Source organism: Rhamphochromis sp. 'chilingali' (genome assembly GCF_963969265.1).
Source record: "Rhamphochromis sp. 'chilingali' genome assembly, chromosome: 1".
NCBI classification, from domain to species: domain Eukaryota; kingdom Metazoa; phylum Chordata; class Actinopteri; order Cichliformes; family Cichlidae; genus Rhamphochromis; species Rhamphochromis sp. 'chilingali'.
In genome coordinates this window covers 64,581,661-64,607,250 of record NC_137929.1, presented here as the reverse complement: position 1 = coordinate 64,607,250, position 25,590 = coordinate 64,581,661, and the positions used below count along the sequence as shown (strand labels likewise).

General features: G+C 42.2%; 3 protein-coding genes across 3 annotated transcripts in view; all 3 read right to left on the bottom strand.

Moving 5' to 3' along the window:
• The window catches only part of LOC308411170 (P2Y purinoceptor 14-like), a 164,037-nt gene that overhangs the window by 122,666 nt on the left and 15,781 nt on the right, over positions 1-25,590 (bottom strand). The gene's annotated exons all lie outside the window — the stretch shown is intronic.
• LOC308411192 (P2Y purinoceptor 14-like) lies at positions 1,121-5,090 on the bottom strand (the record flags this gene model as incomplete). Its single annotated transcript, XM_080904997.1, has 4 exons — positions 4,978-5,090; positions 2,329-2,431; positions 1,976-2,226; positions 1,121-1,799 (listed from the first exon to the last, which is right to left on the bottom strand). Exons 2-4 carry the CDS (start codon positions 2,425-2,427, stop codon positions 1,121-1,123), a joined length of 1,029 nt encoding a protein of 342 aa, XP_080761123.1. The 5' UTR covers positions 2,428-2,431; positions 4,978-5,090.
• LOC308411244 (P2Y purinoceptor 14-like) lies at positions 12,423-13,684 on the bottom strand (the record flags this gene model as incomplete). Its single annotated transcript, XM_080905106.1, has 3 exons — positions 12,423-13,138; positions 13,231-13,490; positions 13,580-13,684. 3 exons carry the CDS (start codon positions 13,682-13,684, stop codon positions 12,463-12,465), a joined length of 1,041 nt encoding a protein of 346 aa, XP_080761232.1. The 3' UTR covers positions 12,423-12,462.

Below are 25,590 nucleotides of genomic sequence, written 5' to 3'. Positions count from 1 at the left end.
GACTTATCAAAGTGTCTGAAATTTAACAGTCCTCTGGCCTCTGGGCCTGAAGCTCAGTCCTCTCTGGCACAGCTGGCTGCCGGCAGAACCCGCGGGCACGCCACTGCAACCCCCTCTGGCCTCTGCTCCGTAGATGCTGGGTGACCTCTCGTTTGGGGCTCTACTCAGCTCTTCCCAGGAGGGTGGCACGGTTCCCCCCCTTTTGGTGGTCCTCCTCGGTCCTCGTACTCTGGGGCCTCTAGATATCTGGGGCCTGGATCTCCTCCATACCTGCTTCATGCCCTGGAGGACGGGGCTGTGGCTCCCCACACTCCCTAGCAGATCGTTACATGGAGAAACCTTTGGAATACAAGCATGCTGATCCACACAGGTATGCACACAGGTGTACACACGGGTGTTCACAGACGCGGACTACACCTTTGTTGGCTGCTGCCTCAAAGCACATTGTGCGCTGTCTATCTTGCGTGCTGCACAATATCGTTTAGTATTTAGTATCTACTGTTATCTACTGCTAGCTAGTTTATTGTGATGGTGCTGTTTTTATTATGTTGCTCTTTTTTTGGTTTTGCTTTCTTCTTCTTCTTTCTTCTGTTTTTTTTCTCCATACAGGTGATCCAGGTGTTTTGTTTGTTTTTCTTTCTTTCCTCCCCCCTTTCTCACCGTCTCTTCTTCCCTCTGGTTTTCTTTCTCTCCCTCTCTTTCTTTCATTCTTTCTCTCTGTCCTATCCCCCAGTCATGTCTGTCCCATTTGTAAAATAAATACATAATTATAATAAAGGTCAATCAAATGGACCAATATGGCAAGGCCATGATGAAAATAAATAAATCCACTTCGCATCTTTCTTGGCCTTAAGACAACAATTCTGATGGCAAAAGATCCAAACAGGACACAAAAAAAAATGATTTGGCATGTTCTTAACAGCGTTTGACTTCGTTTTTTGCATTTACTTGCGGACAGAGATATTTTTTCAATACTGCACATGTGGACAGGATGAAAACACCCATGTAATTTATTCTAGCTAAAACAGCCATTGTACTAATAGCCATAAGATAGAAATATAAACATCAATGATGTCTGTGTAGGTGTCTGTTTTAATTTTGAAAAATGTTGAACTTTTCCTCACAGCTCACTGGTTTGACTCGTTGCTGTTGATTGGAGGATGCTAAGCTGTTGCTCAGTGTTTTCATTCTCCTCCTTTGATTGTTGAATATTGACATGTGCTCTCAGCGATGCTGTCTTCTGGCTCAACTGGGCCCGAAAAGCCTTACAGAGAAAAAAGTAAACAACAGGATCCACGCAGATGTTGAAAACTGACACTAAGGTAGCCACCTCCTTCAAGTAGTATAACACCTGACCAACAAAGCCCTTGCTGCATAGAAAAGTAAAAGGAAGGCGAACCAGGTGATGGGGAACAAAACAAATACAGAAGATGCTGACCAGCACTAACATGTTCCTGCGAGACTTCAGGAGCTTCTCGCAGCCAGAGGAGGCCAGCTGCCTCTGCTGTACCAGCAACACCCTGCGGGAGATGTAGAAGAAGACCAGGGATATGAAGACCAACAGGAAGATGCTAATGCAGCCAGCATGGAGTGTTTTGTGGAGCACACTGCCGAATTCACTAAAGAAGGCACTGCAGCAACCAGGACCTGCAGATACATGTGGCTGAGTGATCAAAAGCAGGATGTTGTAGATAACTGTGGGAGCCAGCAGAATCAACCAGGTGATTAGGGAAATCTTGCGGGCTGCTTGTATTGTTTGGAGGAAGTGAGTCCTATAAGGATGGACAATCTTCAGATACCTGAGGAAAGAAGAGAAAGGAAGCAGTACTTCACTAAGCAGTAATAGTTCTGCTAAATCTACAAAAGTCATTGAGACTAAAAGACACCACCATTCTCTATTCAGGAGTGCAGGATTTGTAGTCGACCCATTAATATAGTTTTGAAATTGACATCAACTGCATTCGGAAATCCTTACCTGTTAACAGCGATGTACCCCATGAATATGATGCTGGCGTACATGTTAAGGAAGATGGCAGAAGCTCCAAAGGTGCAGTAGAGTCTCTGAATGGGAACAGAATTCCTGGCATAGTGGACGATACGGAGCGGTAGAAAGAGGCAGAGCAGGAAGTCAGCAGCTGTCAGGTTCTTCAGGTAGACCATTAAGCTACTAGATGCTTGCTGTTGAAAGTATAACTTCATGATGAAGCAATTGAGAAGTAAACCCACCTAAGCAGGACATAGACAATGGAAGAAACATTACCTTGGTACATGCACTGTGATCCTTAAACCCATTTCTAACAGAGCATAGTCTGAAGATTTGAAACTTACCAGAAAGACCATGCTGTAGACCAGTATAAAGAAAGTGCTGACTGATGTATCGATCATAACACAGGTCTGGTTTGAAGTGATGTTGTTTGAGTCGGCCATGTTTCTGAAGGTAAAAATAAATACAAATTCAAAGTTAGCTTTATTGTCAAAGACCATATTTACAGTCATACACAGGAATTTGAAATTGCAATGCTCCCATGGCCCTCGGTGTACAGTAAAACAATAGATAGATAAAAAGATTAAGATTAAATAGGAGTCTTAAATACACCATCTTCATTAAAATACTTCATAATTTCTTAGTTTGTTTTGTTAAATCAGAGTTAAACCAATGTTATTAAATTCTGATAAGTGCTAAAATCCACCATATTTGTCTTTTTAAACAGCACTTTCCCTTCTGGTGGAGTTTACTGACAGTTTACCTAAATTCAATTCAATGCACAACAGTTATATTTGTTTTTTACATGATGAACAAGCCTTAAAGACAAAATTAACGCAAATGCAAATACTGTATAGGAAATTGCTAGTGACATCATCTGTTATGCAAACTCTATTTGTGGAAAGAAAACAACATCAATCAAATGTAATTAAACATCTCAATAGTGGCAGCAGTCTTTTAATACAATTTGGTCAACCACTGCCTCCAGTGCTGTTGACCAACAGGGTGCTTGGTGGAAACTGTGGGGCAAAGACAAAGGAAAAGCAGGGAGGACATATGTTAGGAGGCAGCAGGAGAGAAGGAAAGGCAGGAGTGAGGAGGTGAGAGTACAGACATTAAATATGGGGGCATTACTACAGAGAGCTGGCTGCTATGATGGAGAGAAAAGGTTGATTTACACACATGGTTTTTATCGAGATTTGTGTATAAATGGTGTCGGCCAGCATCCTTTGAACAGGTGAGACTAAAGTGTAAATGTGTGCCCATAATCTACAGCAGCACAGTTAGTAAAAAACAAACAAATATCAGCACTAACATCTCGTACCCATTACCAAGTACAATCATTTCTCTATAGTAATGCAAGACTCATATAATCCTACAGAAATGCTTGCTTCAAATTATTGCTGCTAGAAGTGGTTCTGTCAGCTATTAAATCACAGGGTGTGCTGGCTGTAAACCCACTCTGTCTATTAATCACAATTTCAGTCTTCTTCTTTAGACTCCAGTACTACTGTGAGAAACCTTAGAGTCACTTACGACCAGCAAAAGTCTTTTCATTTGAACAAATATGTAGGACCGCCTTTTTTCATCCAATGAGAGTTGAGCACTTGCTACTTACAAAAAAACTTCCACACTGGGTTAAATCTCCATTCTTTACATTGAAAAGTGAGAAAACCTTGGAGATTTTACAAGGAAGTGTAAACACAAGTTACATCAAAATATTTATGTTGATGGTCAAAAAATAAATAAAGAGAATAGTGGATGTTGAGTATTTCTGTGTTATCCCAGATCCAAGTAATTCAGAAAGCAAGTCAAAAAAGTTCTTAAATTAAACCACAGCAGTCGCTCTTTGCTTTTGTGATCTCCATGGGAAATACCAAATATTCACTTTTCAGCTATCTTTAATGAACAACCCTGAAGTTGTTGATAGTACTGCACCTGCACTGTTAAAAGCAAAGCTTAAAGCTTTACTACTCAGATAACCTCACACTGTCACAGCAGAAAAATGAAGTGGGATTATTGAATATCTAGCACTGGCTATAATGATGTACCAATCACAGTTTGTCCATTATTAACCGCGCGTTTAGGCATAACGTTTTTCATCAGTGCAGCTGGCACGAAGACATCCAGGGTGTAGACAGATTAGCCTTCTGAACAGTAGAAAAGACAGCTAAGTATTTTTGTTCCCTATGTAATGACTGATTCCAAATCTTCTTATTTATTTTGTTTTCTATTAGTAGAAATACAGCAGATTTGAGAATGAGAAACAAACAGGACTCTCCTCGGGTTAGAGGTCGTCTGTAAGCAGGAAAAGTTACTTTGGTTGTTCTCGGATGTAATAATGTCACTACAGATAAGAAAACACGTGGTTGCTGCACTTCTTCTTTGAGCTCTGACTTATTTCCTGTTTGCTGTGACTGAAAGGGGTACACAGAAAATGCAGACCCATCATGTGATTAAAGCTGCTATAAATAGTTTGCAATCACGCTGCTAAAAAACAAGCGATCATCACGTTCAATCACAAAGTTGCCACAGGCCGCTTTTATCTCTTTATCTTTGCTGACTGATATTTCACTGTTTTCACTTTTTGCTAGTGTCCGTATCACTACAGCTTTCATGAGGCAGTACCTGCAGCTGATACAGGTTGTGTTTTCTTCATAGACACAAGCACACTCTCTTACAGTGTCTGTGGTGAAAAGGTTGGTTAACTACTCGGATAAATGCACATGCAGTATTTGTAAGAAAAGAGCTCTTATTTGAATGATATGACTGAATATAATGGTGCGGTAAAGATTTTTCATCATTGTACTTGGCTTAGTCAGTAACAGATTTATAAACGTATAATCAGATAAGCTTTTTGAATTTGTCGGAAGTTACATTTTAGTATTTTTGTTTCCTAAATTGGGAGTAATTTAAAAATGGTCTTATTCATTCATGCCTTTATCAGTAGGAGTAAAAAATAAATGTGAGGGTGAGAAACTAACGGGACTCACCTCTGTTTCTGCAGCTTTCTGTGTGGACGAATAGTTGCTTTGGTTCTTCTAAGATGGAATGGTGTCAGTGTAAATCAGGAAACACAACTGCTAGACATCTTGCTACACTACACTTGTTTCCTGTTTGTTACCACTGACTTATTGTTCTTTGGTTTTAGTGTCCTTATCACTACAGCTAGCAGGAGACAGTACCTGCAGCCAATGTACGTTGCATGTTCTCTTCACAAATAAGACCAGAAAAACCAGTGTCACGGATCCTGAGTGTTCATTAACAATACAAGTTTATGTTAAACTACGCCAGTCTCTGCCACAGGTCACAGTGTCACTCCGGACACTTTTGGGTTGGTCTCCCATGCTTATTATTCACTCCTTTGCCATTTGAAGTTTGGACATTCCTTCTTTCAAATCAAATCACTGTTATTGTCACATTGTGTGCAAGCTTCACAAGCCAAACGTGGTGTGCAAAATACAAGAACCATAAGAATAAGTGACAGTGATGTGTTTGTGAAGTGTTCAGCAGTCTGATGGCCTGATGGAAAAAGCTGTCTCTCAGTCTGCTGGTTCAGGACCGGATACTGCAGAACCTCTGCCTGACAAAAGTAGTCTGAACAGTTTGTGACTGGAGTCCTTGATGATCCTCCCCGCTATCCTCAGGCACCGCTTCCTGTAGATTTCCTGGAAGGAAGCTCTCCTCCAGTGATCCTTTCAGCGCACCACTCTCTGGAGAGTTTTGCGGTTGTAGGCGGTGCTATTGCCGTACCAAGTAGTGATGCAGTAGTGTTCTTCTTTCTGGAAGAATTGCTGTCTTATCAACTTTTCTCTTCATCTTTATTTATGAAATCAAACATCTGTAGTTATGACAGTAGAGAAAAAATTAAAATTGAAAAATAGAGAAATTGAATTTTTCTTATAATCAAAAGAATTAAGACATTATCTATGTTTTCATTTGTATTATGTCATGTAACAGTTCCTGGTGAAAAGTTCATCTTGATAGGTGTAAATGTTAATATATTTTTTCAGACATCAAAATTCAGATATCATGCTTTTGTATAAATTTGATCACAGGCTAGTTCAGTTTATTCATGTTAAATAAGATGTTGTGCTAATAGCTGAAAGCTAGCAACAGAAACCCTCATGTTGTTTGTGTGGGAGTGTGATAGTGTTCATTTCAGCCCCTTATTGATCAGTGAGCTCTGCAGAAACTGGAAATGTGGGCATTTTATAAAATGTTAAAGTTTTATATACCGTTAACTAGTTTGAGCTGCCCCTTGTCCTCATAGAGAAAATCCCCAGCCTCCATTGGGTCCAAAAAGCATTACAAAGGAAAAGCTAAACAAAAAGGCCAGATAGACATTGGAAACTACCACCATAGTGGTCAGACTTCAAAATCTTCTCAGAGCCATAGGAGGCCAGCAGCCTCTGCTGTGACAGTAACACTCCGTGGGAGTTCCTGTAGTAGAAGAAGACGGACGATATGAAGAACGACAGGGAGATGATGGTGTAACTGGTGTAGAGTGATTTGTGGTAAATAGAGAAGTTCATGGTTTGATCAGCAGCAAATTAAAGCTGTCTTAATATTACCTTGAGCTGCCACATGAAAACATTAAAGGTTTTATACCTGTTGGAAGTGATGTACTCCATTAAGAGAAGCATGCATGCATAATGAGGGGCAGGGCAGAAGCACCAAAGCTGCAGCAGAGCTTTGGAAAAATAAATGACTTGCTGACATAGTGGGTGATGCAGAGAAGTGCAGCTGTCAGGTTCTTCAGATAGACCTTTTAGTTGCTGGATGCTGCTGAGCTCGACAAAAGTAAAGTTTCATAATGAAGCTGTTCAGGGGTAAACATTAAGAGGACACAAAGCAGGATAAGCAAAGGAAATTAATAATTAGGATGTCTTGTAAATGCCTGGTTCAGGCCTTTACAAAAGAGAGGAGGCGCCCAGACAGAACTCTGAAATGATGAGGAAATTATATGTCTTATGCAAAGTGTGTACCCACCCAAGGACGTCAGATGGAATAAGGTAGCAGCTAAATCTGGTGTAAGGCATGTTTTCTCTGACACTGACAAAGTATAGATCTAAAATTAAAAAACTAAAATGTATAACAGGGTCTAAAAAGCTAGATCCTCATATTCTACTGCCTCGTGTTGGAGCCAGTTTTACACATTCTCGTGTACAAAGCCCTTTATGGTTATCGGCCCAGTAAAAATACTTTGCCTTCATTTTTATTGTTTATTATATTGTCCGCTCATTCTGCACTCCTGTTGGGAACAACAAGCCAGAAAATGTGTTCCTCTTTGTTTCACAGTTGGTTTGAGGTTAATCTGCTGAAAATCAGCCTCGTGTTTGATCAATAAATGAATAAGTACCAAGTGGAAGTTTTCTACCATTCAGCACTAATTTGTCATGACGTGAATGAAATCTTTTGATTTAAAGACTTCAGGGTGATTCTCTTTGGACAACATGTGGTGAACGTGCAGGGATAAAATGGTTAGAAAACCTGGGGCGGAATGAGGCTCGGGGGGGTTGTTCATTTAAAATGGTTGACTGCTCTCCAGCTGTGCCTCTAAAGCGACAGAGCACCTAAACACCAGTGAGTGTTTTGTGGTTTCTTCTCTTATTAGCAGCTCATCTTCCTGTATAAATGCTTGGGGGGGGGGTTGTTGAAAAACACAGCAGACATGGTAGCAGACTTACAGGAGGCTGCTCTCTCGTCTGTCTAACGTTCTGTTCGAGACCCAAATGTGCGGTTTATATTTTCACTTTGACAGCGTAAACGGCAGCTGTTCAGTGGTGCGGTAAAAGAAGAAGACAATACTGTGTGTTACAACAGGAAACAGAACAGGAAGTGATGTACACCGTGTACATGAGTGAGAACCAAGTGAAAAGACATATAAGGAGAAAAGATGTCTTTAAAAAACTGACAAAATACGTCTGAAGTGAGAATGAAAAGTTCTTCTGTCAGCTGACGTTCACTAGCAATCGATGTATTTATTTTAACAAAGTTAGTTAATGATCCCTCTTTCCAACAAAAATCTACATTACTAAATTAAACCTCCACCACCACCAAACAAAGAGAAAACAAACAAACAAGGAAACAAAAAAGAGGAAGAAGAAGAATATAAACAGAGCAAACCTGGACAGGATAAAACTATCATCCTTTGCTCGATACAAGTGAGTTTGCAAATGTTAAACAGCTCCTTGTGTGCAATCCATCTTCTTCTTTCCTTCCTTCCTTCCTTCCTTCCTCCCTTCCTTCCTGTCTTCCTTCCTTCCTCCTGTCCTTCCTTCCAAAATATTTTTGTTCATTCGTTCATTGTTTTCTTACTTGGTGCATTCAGTTTCCTCTTTCTCGTCCCATATCACTCCATAGAATTGCACAAAAACCCACACGAGTTAACTTCCTCTAACATAAAATTGCACATAGCTGAGCTACAGTGAAGTCTGCACTCCCACAGAGTGTGGTTTGCCTCTCACACACACACACACACAAACACACACACACACACACACACACACACACACACACACACACACACACACACACACACACACACACACACACACACACACACACATCACAAATAAACCCACGTAGTGTGCGTGTGGGGGCTGATTGCCTCAGATACTGCCCTGTGTGCCACAGTTTGTAACTGAATCTGACGCTTACCGTGGATCATATTGAAGGATCCCACACAAACTGAATAAGCTTCTAGAAAACACTCTGAAGCTTTCGTGATCTTAGTGAGGAGGAGGCGGGTGCTGTTGGTCAGAGGTGTGTGACAGTTTTGGATGTTCCTAATTCTGAGTCGTAGTTTGTGTCTGTGAGATCTGGTTTTACATTTTGGTTGTTCTAATGACGACCGTCAGTTCTGTAATCTACTGTTTTAATTAGTGTGAGTGGAAATTTTAGCTCTCGGTACTTTGCCTTCTACTCCCTCTGCCTCGTATCACTTCCTGTTCCACCGTCACTGTCACGTCATCGTTGAATCTTCTTGTGTCTGTATTTAGTATTTGCATTTTCTCATTTTCTTTCTTTCCTCAGAGTATAAATAGTCCCACGTCTCGCTTCGTTTCCTATGATTCTCAATGTAATGTTGGAGTCTTATCTTGAAGACTTTCTCAACCAACCAATAAACAGCTTGCTCTCTTTTGACATCATCATTATTTGTGTCCTGAATGTAATAACGGATTCAAAATAACAACAATAATATTAATAACATATCCAGACATCATCATTGATGCTAAAAGGACACTTTAAGTTGGTTATAAACTTCAAACACCAACCCAGGGTTTACTAAAAGAGTGCGTTCACGTATCTGATCAATAACAAACATGGATAGGCTAACAGCAGCAGAGCGACGGATCTCACAAAGGAAGATAAAACTATAATATTAGAAGAACATGTTGAGTTTACAGGAGGCTAAAGTAGAATAAATACAGTAAAGTTGTTTTTATATTTCTGACTGATACCCATGAGATAAACTTTGAAGCCCTTTTCTGTCTGCGCTGATCGTCCAGGAATGATGACGCTTCAAACAACACAAAGCTGTAACTGTACCTGCTTTAGAAGGCGGCTGAGTGTGGATGGTTCTAGTGAACACACTGACCACTGTGCGATTAAAATGACACTGAATTAAAATGAAACAGCCACAAAGCCCAAACGAGGTCACTTGCACTGCATGGTTTTGAACTGCTTGGAGAGATTTTTTCAAACAGAATAAAACGTTTTCTCTTTTATTAATGATCCAGCGCTACAGCAAATATTAGACTCAAGCTGTTCACGCTCAGTCTCTCCTGCTCTGCTTCAGTGAAAGGAATATTTGGTGTCATCTGTTTGTGAGCTAAAAGAAAAGGTTATTCAGAAAATAAACCCCTCCCCTTTCACGTCTCCCTGAGTGTGTGATGTGTGCTTCAGTACTTCCCCCTCAGCATTCACAAAGAAAAGCTGCTGATGCAAACTGTTAATAAGATTGATGAGTTTTAACACGTCATTTCACTTCACAGACGCACCGGAAGATGCTTGGATGATCACGTTTTCCAAGTCCTCTGTTTTGGATGAACACACTGCTCGAGCCTCACTCTGACCAATGATATGTCTGTGTTGTCTGTGCAAACATTTTGTCACCGCTGTTTGCAGTGAAGACACACAGGAAGCAGAGGAAAGCCTGCAGGTTAGCAGTGTCGTCACTGTGTTGTCTGATCTACAGTGATGCGGCAGGGGATCGCTTCAGAGGCATACATCGAAGACAGGTGAGTCCTGCTGGTTCTTAATCTTAACTTAACATTTAACTTTTACTTCTGCTGATTTCATGCTGTACTCTCAAAAAAGGGGAGCCTTCAGCAGTTCCTAACATTGGACACCACACTTCTGCTGTATTACAAATTAATAAAATGTATTTGCAGTGTACTATATATATTGAGCACAAAAGCTTTAAGGTACTTGATCTCAAGGTGCTTTATATTAAAACATACCCACAATGTTAAGAAAAAAAAAAACAGCCATCTGCTTGTGTACAGCTGAGAGAAAGCATGCCTTGTAACAGATTTAGCTTCTGGCTAATTTCCATCTGCTGCTGCACATCAAATATATTATAGAATAATAATCAAATATGGATACAAAGCCTAAAAACACCAGAGGTGAACCTACTGCTACAGTCCAAGCCACCAAGTTCATTGGCTGAACATTCTTGGTGATAAACTGCCTGCAAATATAAATGAACACAATATTTCAGCCTGTGTTCTTGCAGACACAGTGCAAACACAGCCAGTGCAAAATAGGAGCGAGAGGTTTTTTTTTTTTTTTTTTAGGTTTTCATGTTTAAAAAGATCACAAAACAAGAATCCAGAAATCAAAATGTGAAAAAAACCAAGAGGAAGAGGAGCAAAAAGAATAATCAGGAGACTCACAAGAGGAGCAGACATGTGTGATTCACTCACACAAATCTCTTACATAGTCACTTGGTGCTAATTTGGCCTTGGTGCCCAGGCATGTGTGGTGAAGTCCATTGCATCACTTCCTGTTGTAGTTCCTGCTGTAATGCACATGGATGTCTTCTATTTTATTGAGCAAACAACAGCTGATCCTTCTGTTGTCAAAAAATGAGTATATAAAGAACACATTGTGCTTTAAAAAGACCAAATCCCAACAATAGTTGGCTCAGGGCGTTTATCTTCACACAGCGCAGAGCTGCAGACATTATAAATAAGTTTATTCAGATAATCAATAAAAGGCTTTAGTTACACAGCTGGAGACACTTAAATGATTCATCTCTTTACATCACCTTCAGTCTGACACAGAATTTTGTTTTTACATCAGCACCTCTATCACGTCCTACCCAAAGTTAATCATCCTAAATTTTTACCGAGTAAATATGACTTATGTTATACATTTGAGCTACATGAGCCTTTAGATGCAGATTTGCTCCCACTGAGACACTCCAGCAGAGCTCTGTCACATCGCTGATTCATGAGTCAGTACAACAGTTCTGAATGTACATCTCTTCATTTAATCATTAGCAACTACTAATTTCTGGCTCTCTTCCACAGCACGTCTTTTCTCCTGTCTTCAGTTTGCCTTACAATATAAAGCCCCTGAGGTGACTGTTGTGATTAGTGCTTTATAAATAAAACTGAAATAAAGTACATTTGAATTTGATTGTCTTCAATCAAATTTCATTTATGGAAAACATGATGAAGCTGTTTTTTTAAACTTACTGGTTTATTCAATAATTTATTGTTGGTTTGAATGAGAAAAGTTATAGTTTCCTTTTGTGTGACATCAGCAGGAGAGTGTCTCACAAACTGAGAAGGTAACAGTCAAAGGTTTGAACACACCAACATGAAAACTTTGTCTTTAATGAAGACAGAATAAAACTGTGGAATCAGACATCTGTAGTTATGCAGCGAGAGAAACATTATAAAGCACAGAAATGTTAGAGCTTTCCTTAATAAGCAGAAGCTGTGAAAACATTTATTCATTTGTGCACTGAAATATAAAAATTACTGCTGAGAGGCAGAAAGAATCATTTTAATTTGTGAAAATGTTGAAATCATTTTTCAGGCATATTAACAATATGAATTGTTGGAATGAATGTGACCACTTGTTCAGTTTATTTAAATCAGACACTGTAACTTGCAAACTCTTGTAAACACTATCTTTTCTGTCCTCCTATTTTAGATTTTTTACATTACATTTTTAATTGGAGTGGATTTATCTCAACTGGGATCAAAGGAGCTCGGAAAGAAAAGCATCTGGACTTCTTTAAGTTGCTTAAAGACATTTCACTTCTCATCCGAGAAGCTTCTTCAGTTCTAGGGTCCAGATTTAGTATCTGGGAGTATCTGGTATCATTTGACCCTAGAACTGAAGAAGCTTCTGGGAGACCATGATGACCTGGATGACTGAGAACCTTCACAGACTGAATTGGGATCCATGGCCTGGTTTCAAGTAAATCTGGATATTTTAAACTGTTTACATTTTTCTTACAGCTCACTGGTTTGACTTGCTGCTGTTGTAACAACTGTCTGCTGCTCCTCACTCCACTCACTCCCCTTGTTTGGTTGTCGGCTCTTGGTCTTCTTGGATGGAATCTTCAGATTCACCTGAGCTCGGACACTCTTACAAAGGAAAAAGTAAACAAGAGGGTCCAAACAGACATTGAAAACTGACAGTATTGTGGTTGCATCCATTAAATAGTAGAACACCTGACGCACAGATCTGCCGCCCAACTTAAATGCCAAGGGAAGCCGAACCAAGTAATACGGGATGAAGCAAACACAGAAAATGCTGACAAGCACCAATATGTTCCTGCGAGACTTCACAAGCTTCTCAGAGTGGCGGGAGGCCAGCTGCTTCTTCTGTTCCTGTAACACCCTGCGGGAGGTGCTGTAGTAGAAGAAGACCAGGGATATGAGGACCAACAGGAAGAGTATGAAAGAGGAGGCCTGGAAGACTTTGTAGATCGGTCTAATTGATGCACTAATGAGGGCTTCACAGCAACCAGGGTCAGAGGTCAGAGGTTGTTGAGTAATGAAAAATAGTATGGTATAGGTGATTATTGGAGCCAGGACACTAACCCAGGTGATCATGGAGATGATGTATGCAGCTCGTACTGTCTGGAGGAAGTGAGGCCCTGAAGAATGGACCACCTTCAGATACCTGGAGAGAGAAGAGAAAGGAGGCAGTAGACAAACTCACGAATCAGTGCAGACGTCACTTTTACAATAAATGATAAATTATTAGTTCCTTACCTGTTGGCAGCGATGTACCCCATGAATAGGATACTGGCTTGCATGTTGAGGAAGAAGGCAGAAGTTCCAAAGCTACAGTAGAGCCTCCGAATGGTGAGAGAGCTGGTGGCGTACTTGGTGATGCGGAGTGGCAGACAGAGGCAGAGCAGGAAGTCAGCAGCTGTCAGGTTCTTCAGGTAGACCATCAAGCTGCTTGATGCCTGCTGCCGAGCTCCACAACAGTAAAACCGCACGATGATGCCATTGAGAAACAAACCCACCTTAAGAGGACACAGAAGGGATCGAGAGAACAGGACTTCAGTAATAACTACATTTCAAACAGAGCGTAATCTTAAATTTTGAAACTTACCAGAAACACCAGACTGTAGGCAACCATAAAGACAGGGCTGACTGACGGGACGGCCAGATCACAGGTCTGATTGTAAGATGAAGTTATGTTTGTTGGGTCAGCCATGTTTCTGGAGATTAAAAATAAACCCCCCTCTTTGAAACAAACCGTGCATAGATATCATCTTCATCTTTAAAAGAAACCCCTTTTATGGTTTTTAATCTTTAATGTTCACTCTGTAGTAATATGTCTTTCTAAATGAATCAAACGTCTCATTAATCTGATTTAAGCCCTTGACTAAAGTGGGAATGATCTCTTTGAATGTGAGTAAGCTCACCTAGTTTTTTAATCACGTTCAATATTGTTCTGACAGAGGGCAGGAACACATTCATCTCTACAAATCTTAGCAACGTGGTGTCTAACCAGACCTGGTTTACTTTGGGCCCTGCTAACACTTAGTTATTTATAATCAGGAAATGTCCTTTATGTGCCTGGAATGATCAAAATAGCTCCTGCTGTGTCAGCAGTAGTAATATCACATCATTTAAATGTATATGACTCTAGAAACTTGGCAGGTCTAAAGTTAACACACAGATTATTTAAGTAACTAGGACTGCCTTCTTTCATCTAGTCATAACTGAGGGTCGAGTATTGAAATTCTTTAATATCAGAAAAGCATTCACTTGATCCAAAAGCGAGTGAGGGTACATCTCAGTATTCAGTTTATTGCTGTGCCTGTGACAGCGTTAGACGACCTGCTCTACCTCCTGGTCATCTGTTGCCTTCAACTACAACATGTATGCAGCATATTATTGATCGCAGGGCACAAATAAAGAATCTTTGGCTTAACTACAAACCCTGCGCTCCTAATTAAACCATGAATGTTGTTCATTATCATTGGATCCAGGTATAGAAATAAAAATGACTTACCTTTGTTTGACGCTGTTTTTAATGAGCAGCAGAAGCTTAGGTTGTTATGTACTGTCTGTCTAACTGTGTCACTCTAGTTTAAAGCAGATCAGTAAACACACAGTAACCACACAGCTACCTGCAATCGTTGTTGTACTTCCTGTTTTTCTTCAGGCCAACAACATGCTAATACTGAAAATCTAGATCTATCTATTTATATTATATTTTTTAATTTATCCTTCTGCAGTTTTAAGTGCAAGAAAAGCTGATTAATAGTGTGTGTGAAGCATTTTTTTAAAGAATAAATTGAATATATCTGGGTAAAACTTTTTCTTACCAGTATATCAATCTATTAATATTTTTGAAATGCCTGCACATGTGTTGCAAACCCAACACTGTGGTAAACAGCATTTCAGTCAATTAATACTTTGAGGTCATTTCAAACACCTGCACATTCCACACAAACCACTCATCTAAGTAAACACTTTAGCCAACAGAATGTCAGGTTATTATATTAATTTATGAAGAGCTTCACAATAAAAATGATAGAAAAGCAAAACGTTTCCTTAAAACAAGGTTTAAAAACATTAGTTTTCACTTTTAAAAAAGAGATCCATGAGTGCACAGACCTCAGATTCAGAGGGGTGAGTTCCAGAGTCTTGGGGGAACGATGGCTATGATGCACATCCAACCAAAATGTGTCACTACAAACTATGTGAGAATGTTTAGTCTGCTCATTGGCTTCTTCTGTAGGGGAGGAGCAATAAAATAAAAGCAATAAAATAAAAAAAATGTGGTGCTTTGTTTTGGACCTTTGGAGAACAGAAGTACTCTGGCATGTGCAGAACCTTGTACATACATAGCAACTTCTTGCATCCCACAATACGAAGCATACGTGATCATGGGATGTTTTTTTTTTTTGCTCAAACTTGGAACGTAAACCCGATAATGGGTTCAGATGGTTGGATTACATTCTCACCACGAATGATCCTCTCCGGAGTTTGTTTCGAATAAGACCACCTCTCCAAAGGGTACGTTGTTTTTCTCTCTGCTCCTGAGTACGATCACTGTGTTCAAACCTGTGCAAATGAACCACACAAACCACTCATACTGAGTTTCTGTCGGTGCACTCTGAATCTGTTTCTTGTGTGCTTATGTCCGCTAGTTTTAAGACTGTTTGAAAGTCCACAACCACTGAGTTAGAGTCTACTAATGTTTGCCTGCCTGGCTGTTCTGAGACCAGTGTTTATTCATCCAAGTTGATCTGCCTGAAGACTGTCTGTGAATCTCATCTGAACACCTCAAGAGCTGTTTATGGTTCCTCACCTTTTGATACTGTTAAAAATACTCACTCATCAAATCTATCGAAAACTTCATGCCACATTTCTGCGATGGATGCTCCTGAGACTGTGGTGCTGTTCAGGGAGCTCACTAAGATTATTATTATCACGGTCTGCTGATTAACCCTTTCATGCATGAATTATGACAATCTCAAGCAGGATTTTTTTTCTGCAGTATTTTTATTCATCTTTAGGCATGAAAAAAAGACTTTTGAACCTTATTTTTTTTAAACATGTACTTTTCAAAGAGTTTTGTTACACGTCCATTTAGGTGGACAACTAGTGACCACTATGCGTGAAAGGGTTAATAAGATGCGGTTTTTAGGCACCCCTGTGCCTAAATCTTCATCTGATCCTGTTCCCAGGGATGCCTGGGCCCAGCATATCCCTGCACCCATACCAGTGCCTCGGGTGAGGGTGGTCAGGACTCAGTTGGTCCCTACTCAAGTTCCCTGGCCCGCTAAGGCTTTGCTAGTCCCTGCAGCTGTATCTATTCTTCGGGTGGGGTCAGCTGGTGCCAGCCATTCGCTGTGCTGGTACCAACTCCCAGGGTGAGATTGGCATTGATCCAGCCTATACTCTTGCACCGGTATCTACTGCTAAGGTGGGAGTGACTGGTTTCTGGCAGGTGCCTGCACTCATTTCTTTGTCTGTGTCTCAGGCAAGCCCATACAGCATCCTCCTATGTCAGCTAGGGGCTCAGGTGAAACCAACCAGCCACCTTCATCACCTGCTGGAGCCTCGGGAGAGCCCATCTAGGCAACTCCATTGCCAGCTGTGGGCTCTGGAGAGCAGGGACCAGTGGCTGTCCCCTATATGTATGTGTGAATGGGTGGATGACTGGATATGTAAAGCGCTTTGGGGTCCTTAGGGACTAGTAAAAGCGCTATATAAATACAGGCCATTTACCATACCTTCGTCACCTGTACCATTGGCCCTGCAGTTGGCCTCTAGACCTGCTCCATCGCTGGCACTACTGGCCCTGCTGGCCCTGCAGTCGAGCCCCAGAGCTTATTTTTTCTTGTGTTTTGAACTTCTGTTCCTTAGTTCAGACTCATTTCTGGACTAATGTTCTTCCTCCTGAATTATTTGAGTTTTAAACTCGGTTTGTTTTTTTGTTTCTGGACTCTCATCTCTTGCTCTCTCCTCTCTTTGTTTCCTAGGTTTTGTCAGTCTGTGTCTCAGTGTGTTCCTCATGTTTTTACTTTGATAGTCTACTGTCTCATGTGCATCCTGTTCTGTTTTGCTTCATCCTGCCTGTTCTGTTACATTTTTGCCAGGTGTTTCCTCTTTGCCCTCATTTCCTCTTGTATTTAGGGTCTGCATCTCTCAGTAAAAAAATTTAGGGATTAGTGTCAGGTTGCAAGTCTAAGACCAATATGACAAAGTTATCCAGCCCATCACCATCCTATATCTAAACACTCCATTAAGATTATATAATGTACACAAATACATATGATATCAGAGTATGAATGTCTCAATGTCCACCACATGAGCAACCAGCATGACTGACGTGTGTCAGGAAACACAGTGACCACACTGCTAACCTGCACTCTGACTTATTTCCTGTTTGACGTCACTGCTAAACTGGATCAACATATTTTTTTGTACAGAAAAAACAGATTTCATGTTCTGATTAGTTGTGATGGACAGGTTGCTTATATACTCTAATAGTCAACGGTTTTATTCATCTTTATTTTTACTACTTTCTACTTGTAGACACATACTGGAGAGGTCAAATATATGAAGCAAGATTAATTTTGTAGCAAAGACAAAAATTGATAAATAACTCTAAATATATCTTATATTTTTGATTCCTGAATGTAGCCACCCTTTGCTTTATTGACAGCACTGCAAACCCTTGGTCTTCTCTCACTGAGTTTCATAACGTAGTCAGCTGAAATGGTTTTCCAACAGTCCTGTTTTCACTATACCAAAGACCAAAAACTATCAAGTTCTATGACAAAGCTGGGTTACATTAGGACGCCCCAGGAAAGGAAGACCAAGAGTCACCTCTGTTGCTGAGGATAAATTCACCCGAGTCACCAGCCTCACAAATGGCAAAAGTTAAGAGCACCTCAGAATCTCTACATCAACTATTAGGAGGAGACTGCACAAATAAGGCCTTTATGGTCAAACACCTGCTAAAAAACCCCACTGCTGATCAGTTGACAGCTGAGCCCCTCTCTGTACATGAGTGTCCAGAACATATGGCTGCAAGTCTAGTGATACATTTACAAAATCAATCCTCGACCTGAGGCCTAGAGTGTCCATGTACTTATGGACACTCTTATGTTCGAACATGGTGTTTGTTATGGCCAAACCATGGTTTGCACAGAAGTCCAACAATAAAACACCGCTCGGGTTCAGATCCAGGAGGCCATTCCGCCCATCAAGATCCTCCAAGTCTCACTGTCGTTGCCCACATGACCATTGAAGTCGCCCAGTAGGACAACAGAGTCCCCAGGCAGAGCACCCTCCAGCACCCGGCCAAGGGACTCCAAGGAGGCTGGGTATTGTGATGCATGAGCGCAGACGACAGTCCGGACCTGTGCCTCAACCTGAGGGCGCAGGGAACAAACCCTCTCGTCCACTGGGAGAAACTCCAACGTACAGGCAGCAAGCCGAAGGGATACCAGAATACCCACCCCAGCCAACCGCCACTCACCAGGGGCAACTCCAGACTGAGTCCAACCCACTTTCCAGAAGACTCGTTCCAGAGCCCAAGCGTACGGTGTGGTTAGCCTGACTATATCTAGCCAGTACCTCTCAACCTCACGCACTAACTTGGGCTCCTTCCCCACCAGAGAGGTGACATTCATGTCCCAATTGCAAGTCTTGATAAGCAGGGATCAGTCTGCCAGGGCCTCTGCTCCTAGCCACCACCCAGCTCACAATGCACCCAACCCCTACAGGCCCTCCTGTGGGTGGTAGCCCTGCAGGAAGATGGACCCATGTCCCTTTTTCGGGCTGTACCTGGCTGGCCCCATGGACTAAGGCCTCTGGCTCTGGCTCCGGAGTGGGGCCCCAGTAACCCTATCCCAGGCTAGGTGAACTGTTCCCTAGGTGTTCTTCTCATAGAGGTCTTCTGAATCACTCCTTGTCTGGTCCCTCACCCAGGACCAATTTGACATGGGAGACCCTACCAGGCAGGAGGAGCCCCCGGACAACATAGCCCCTGGGATCCATGGGACATACAAACACCTCCACCATGATAAGGTAATGATTTGTGGAGGGGAATGGGACCATCATTTATTTTTCAACAGGGCAATGATGCCAAACACACCTCTATGTTGTGTAAGGGCTATTTGACCAAGAAGGAGAATGATGGAGTACTGCGCCAGATGGCCTGGCCTCCACAGTCACAATTGAGATGGTTTGGGATGAGATGGATCGCAGAGTTAAGACAAAAGGGCCAACAAGTGCTCAGCATCTCTGTGAACTCCTTCCAGACTGCTAGAAAACCATTTCAGGTGACTAAATAATGAAGGTCATGGAGAGAATGTGCAAAGCAGTAATCAAAGCAAATGGTGGCTATTTTGAAGAATCTAAAATAGAAAACATGTTTTATTTGAGTTATTTCACACTTATATGTTTACTACATGATTCCATATATGTTCGTTGATAGTTTTGATGCCTTCATTGAGGATTTTCAGTGTAAATGGTCATGAAAATACAGAAAACCAGAAACCAAACAAAAAACAAGGAGCACAAGAGTCCAAAAACGCAAGCAAACAATTCAAGCACACTGGAAAACAGATCAAAAACAAAACCAAACTAGAGCTCAAGAGTCCGAGAAAAGTTCAGGGGTCGACCCGGGGGTCGACAACACAAAGACCAAGACAGTTCTGGAGGCCGGCCGTGCACACAGCAACGGCGGCGACGGGCAAACAGTTCTGGAGGCCGACCGTGCACACGGCAACGGCAGCGACGGGCAAACAGTTCTGGAGGCTGACCACTTGGAAGGCTGGACCAGGCAGCAGCGGGACGGCTGCGGAACCTGACGGCAGCGGGACGGCTGCGGAACCTGACAGTGGTGATGCTGCAGGAGGTGATGTGGATGCAGGCAACAGTGTAGAAGTCATAGGGGATGATTCAGCAGGTGGTGGCTTAACAAACTTCCCCAGACCGTAAGCAGACGAGGAGTGGTGCTGGGTGGGCTCCTCGGACCCACCAGCTGACTTGGCTTGAGGCTGGACGGGCTCCTCGGACCCACCAGCTGACTCTGCTTGAGGCTTGACGGGCGACTCGGGCCCTCCAGCAGACGACACTTGAGGCTGGACGGGCGACTCGGGCCCTCCAGCCGACGAGGCAGGACGCTGGCTGGGTTCACCTGAACCACCAGCTAACATGGCTTGAGACTGGACGGGCCCCTCTGGCCCTCCAGTGGAAACAGACACTGAAGCAGCAGGCACGGAGACCTCTGCCAGTGTGGACACTGGCTGGGACTGAGCAGCACAGTGGCTAGACTCAGGCAGCAACAGCGGGATGCAGTCCTCAGAGGGCTGGAAGTGTTCCCCAATACACTCAGCAGAGGACGGAGACGGACGGGTGAACTCACTTGAACTCTCAGGGGGTGCTGAGAGCTGAGACTGTTCTGGTGAGTTCTCCGGTGAGGCTGCTGGCGCTGGCGTCTTGACCTCTAGGGGTCCAGAGTTGGCTGGTGACTGACACCCAGCCTCTGGGGAGGCCCTAGAGGGAGCAACTGTCTCTGACATGGCCAGCTTAAGAGAACCAGCAGATGTTGTGGTGAAGTGTGTTCCCTGCTTAGAATGAGACAGTGAGGATGGTGGCTGAATGAACGAGTGGGTAGGCTGCTGAACTGGTGGCAGCTGGGCTGCTGGCTGAACTGAGGGCAGCTGGGCTGCTGGCTGAACTGAGGGCAGCTGGGCTGTTGGCTGAACTGAGGGCAGCTGGGCTGCTGGCTGAACTGCTAACTGTACTGCTAACTGTGTTACAGGCCCCACATTGAATTGTGGTGAAGGTGTGGATATGGTCAGGAAAAACTGTTTCGGGGAAGTTTATTGCTTTACCTGAAGAAACCGAGGCGGACGAAAAGGCTCCCCTAACATAGTCATTCCCTAAACTCGTGGTGCTTGACTCAGTAACTTCAGGTTTAGAAACAACAGCGTGAACACAGTCATTAACCCTGAATGTGGGCTCAGCAAAGGCAGTCTTTGGAGCAGTGGCCATGGGTGAGACGGAAAAATTATTGTTATATTCAGAAGACACACAAAAAATAGCTCCAGAAAACACAGTCACAGAGTCTGACGCAGCATAAAAACTGTCCCTTTCACTCACCACAGCCGACTGCTTACATGTCCCTACATCCGGTTGTGGGGTGCCGCACCGGTGGCGCGAACGTCGCTGTCATCTCGGAGACGGCTCCGATGGACCGGGTAATTCCTTGTCCGGCCGGTCGGACAGCACGTCCTCCATTGAAGCGAGTGGGCGAGCGGTAGCGGTGGGAGGGTGAAGGTGAAGCTCGTGAAGAACAAAATTCTGTACGAGCGGATGCAGTGAGTCCAATAACCAGGGGTAACTGGAAATAAGGTGTTGTAGGTTGGCTTTGTGGAGCAGGGAAATTATTTTACTGCTATTGTTAAATAATTGTCATCATTACTATTGCATTAATAATATAATCTGGAGTTTATATTGCATTCAGGGGTTGAACAGTGTGTGTCTTTCAGAAAGGCTAAAAGTAACAGGACAGGAAACAGGCTTGGAGAGTTTTGCAGAAGTGGAAGTTATTTTGAGCAGCAGGCTAAGACGAGGCTTTAACAATGTAACAGATAGCTTTAAGAAGGCCTTAAGCCGTTATGACTATTTTATACACAATGCATATCTGTGCTTATTTGAGTTGATGTTCAGGTTCATTAATGGTCTTAAGCTTCATCTAGTGAGAGTGTCTAGATGATCCATGCTGAGGGAAAACTAGAACATAGAAGGAATTGCAGTACATGCTTACACAACAGTTCATTTTAATATCTTTTATATGTTCATATTCTTATATTAAGCTTTTAGTAGGGGTTCTTGATTAAAACATTTATTTAGTAGAAGACATACACATAGTCTCAGTGAGCTTCTGGTCTAGTGAAAGGTCAAAAGTGCAACAGGTGAATTGAGAAAGAGCATGTGAGGTCAACACATACACACACATGAGTTAGATTTATTTAGAGGAGAGATTAGTCATGTCTGGTTGTAACTGCAAAAGTGTCTCGGTAAAAGAGGAACCGTCCTTGTTGTCTCGGCAAGAAAGAGGAACAATTTACTTTAAGACAAGAACGGAAAGTACCAGCCATGAAAATAGAAGATGATCTTCTGGGTTAAAAGCCATTGTAGTGTTGATCTGATCTATGTATAAAATGTATCTGTGACACATGAAGGGGCGTCAGTAAATCAAACCCTGATGCTATAAAATATCTGTTTATGCTTTGATTAAGTTGGAGATCACTTGCTGTCGACGTACAGAGTGTTCTTCCCACACGTGTGTGTTCATTAAAATCATTGTTTGACCAAGACCTTCTGGACCATGGGTGGTTTGTACTCTCCTTCCTCAATTTTGAACCTTAACAGCTTCCACAGTGTAAAGAGACGCTTCTCCCTCATGCTCTAACCACTGGTTGATTAATTTAGAAGCAGAGTCGATAACGGCCTCCTGAAGCTCCCTGGGTGGGCTGAATGCCGCTGGATCCATATCTGGCTGGTCCGTACCGTCACGGTGAGTGAGATGAGCCGTGTGGAAAATAAAGGAGGATCCAAACGCAGGCACTTGTACAGGTGTGAGGGTGGTTTATTAAACACAAAAAGGAAATGGACAAACTAAACTAAACTAAACTGGGAACAAACTAACTACAGAACACGAACCTGGACATGAGCGGGCGGAAACAGATGATGGTTGACTGCAGGGAAACACACAGATGACACAGGGTGGAAACACAGACAGACCAGCAACTACAAAGACAGAAGACGCGACTTAAATGCACACAGAGAAACACAGGGAGATTACACACAGGTGGGGAACACAGCTGGGAGTAATCAACAAGACGAGACAGAGGTAAAACTGAACACACATACACTCACACTCACATGAGACGCAGACCTTCACAATAAAACAGGAACAAGAAACCATCACACAAAGATGCAGACTCGACACTGAGAGACAGACAGAAAATGACACATGGAACTAAACTAAACCTGCAAAAACATAACAACTCAAAATACTGGGCCAAACTGACCCAGAACCGTGACAGTTGATTTGAGGTTCTTTACCTGAAAATCCATCTGTGATCTAAAGTAAACATATTTACTGGGATCTGTTTTGGGGGGAGGGGGAGGGACATTTTTGATGGATTTTTGATTTGATTAATCATTAATTATTTTTGAAATTTTGGGGCTAGTATGGTTTTAAAAAAAATTCTTCTCTAGTGCTTTTGAATTATCTTTTAACTGCATCAGTCAGCCTGCTCATCAAAACCATTCATGCCAGCTGCACCATCATCTTTATGTTGGTCCTCATATCTCTTCTACTGCAGCACCACCTCCAGGATTTAGTTAGCATACCAGACACAGCTGGTCTCTTCTGCTTTTTGAGTCAGATGAGACCAATGCCATAGATCCCAAGTCTTCATGGGTCTCAGTTCTACAGAAGGATAGCTCAGATTGATCAATTTGGAGAGAAAGTTAGAGATGCAAGGCTTTTTGCACATGTGGAAGGAAATTGGATATGTTGTACAAGAGATGTTTTATAAAGAGGGAAAAAAGGACAACAGTATATTCTTTGCCTTCTAGTGATACTGCAGAAACATAAACATAAACAATGTAAATGAGATTGATCCCAGCACATAACCATGAATACTGTGGAGATCAGGGAAATATTTTACTGCTACTATTCATAACCATCATCATTACCATTACATTAATTATCATTTCATCAAAGCATTTATTTAATAGATTACACATGTTCTTAGTTAAGATTATTACACCTATCACAGAGAGCTTCTGTCTGGTAAAAGGCCAGAAGCATCAACGGGTGGGGTGAGGCTGAGTGCGTTGGAGGTCGACACACACACACACACACACACACACACACACACACACACACACACACACACACACACACACACACACACACACACACACACACACACACACACACACAAACAGTAGTTAGATTCATGTTTAGGTAAGAGTTCAAATAATAGTTTGCAAAAGCTTGTGACTGCAAAATTGTGTCTGCATAAGGGACAGTTTGTTCCAGGAAATAAGCGAGAGTTAGAAGATTAATAGGAAGCACCTGGCCTCGAGACGGAGAAGATGTCCTTTTAAATGTGTCAAAAGTCGTCAACAGAATATTTGTGGTTTTGAAACGTATGCATGTATTATATCTGCTTTGACGCATGAGGGGGCGTCATAAATAATACCCTGATGTTATAAAAACAACTGCTTGTGTATTATTGGGCGGAGATCGATGCTGACGGTGTGCAGTGTTCATCTCCCCACGCGTGTGTTCATTAAAAATCATTGTTTGACCGACTCTCCTGGACCAATTGTTGTTTTGTGCTCACCCTCAATATCTGAACACGTAACAACTGACCTGTAGGTGTAAATAGACTGCAGAGTCCTGGCCTGACAAGGTAGCTCTTCTGTGTTGTGCCATCTGCTTCGCCAGAGGTTGTTTGTTCTCCCCATGTTTCTGCCTGTAGTATTGACCCTTGTATGTAAAATAGGTAGGTTGGGGTCATCCTGTAATCTCTTACGCAATACCTCCAAAGCTTCCGTGACTGGGATGCAAGTGAGGGCAGATGTAACATTGTACAAGACCATTGTTTCATCTGCCTCCATAATGACATCTTTCACCTTTTCAACAAAATCCAAAGTGATCTGGATGTGTCTACAAAACTGTCTACAAATGGTTGAGGATCAAAGCCAGAAACCTAGAGACGTTATAGGTCACTGTGTTGATCATACAGGCAATTGGTCTTTAAGTTGCACCCTGTTAATATATCTTTGGTAAACCCTACAGACTTGGTGTAGATTTCTCTGGGTATAGACTGTGGTACGAGGTCCAGTCAATAGCATTGTCTTGTTCTAACTGCTTCAGTCTTTCTGGTTTAGCAACATACCCTTGTCTGCCGCAAGGATGATAATGTTGTTGTTGTCAATACTAAGTGTTGTGAGTGCATTCCTATCCTTCGTGTTGATGTTGGATTACGTGGGCTGTTTCTGTTTTGCTGTGATCAGTTCCACTAGTGGGATTAGTATCAGCGCCACAGGAAAGTTCAACCCTTTTGCACGTATGTTTGTCACTGTTTGAGTCAGTTGGCTGTCAGACACATTTCTCATCCACTTGTTCCTATCCTCCATTCAGCATCCTTTCTCCCACTGAAAACTCTATGTCGAGCAGTGATGGGAATAATGGCGTTACAAGTAACGGTGTTAGTAATGGCGTTACTTTTTTCAGTAACGAGTAATCTAACTAATTACTATTCCTATCCTTACAACGGCATTAGAGTTACTAACAAGGAAACGCCGTTCGTTACTATTTTTCAACAAACAGACGGTTGAAGCTGTGCTCAGCTTACCGCATCTTATATCAGTTGCACGGAAGTAGCTGACTATGTAAGTAATCTAGACGATACAGCTTTAAGCAGCTGCGCGCTCCCGCGGACGGTAATGTCATGAAATCAATATCCTTAGTATCCTTATTTTCCTATTAGATTGTTTTATGTACAAAACAATCGCATGAGTGATGATGTTTGACTGAGGAAGAATAAAGGAGTC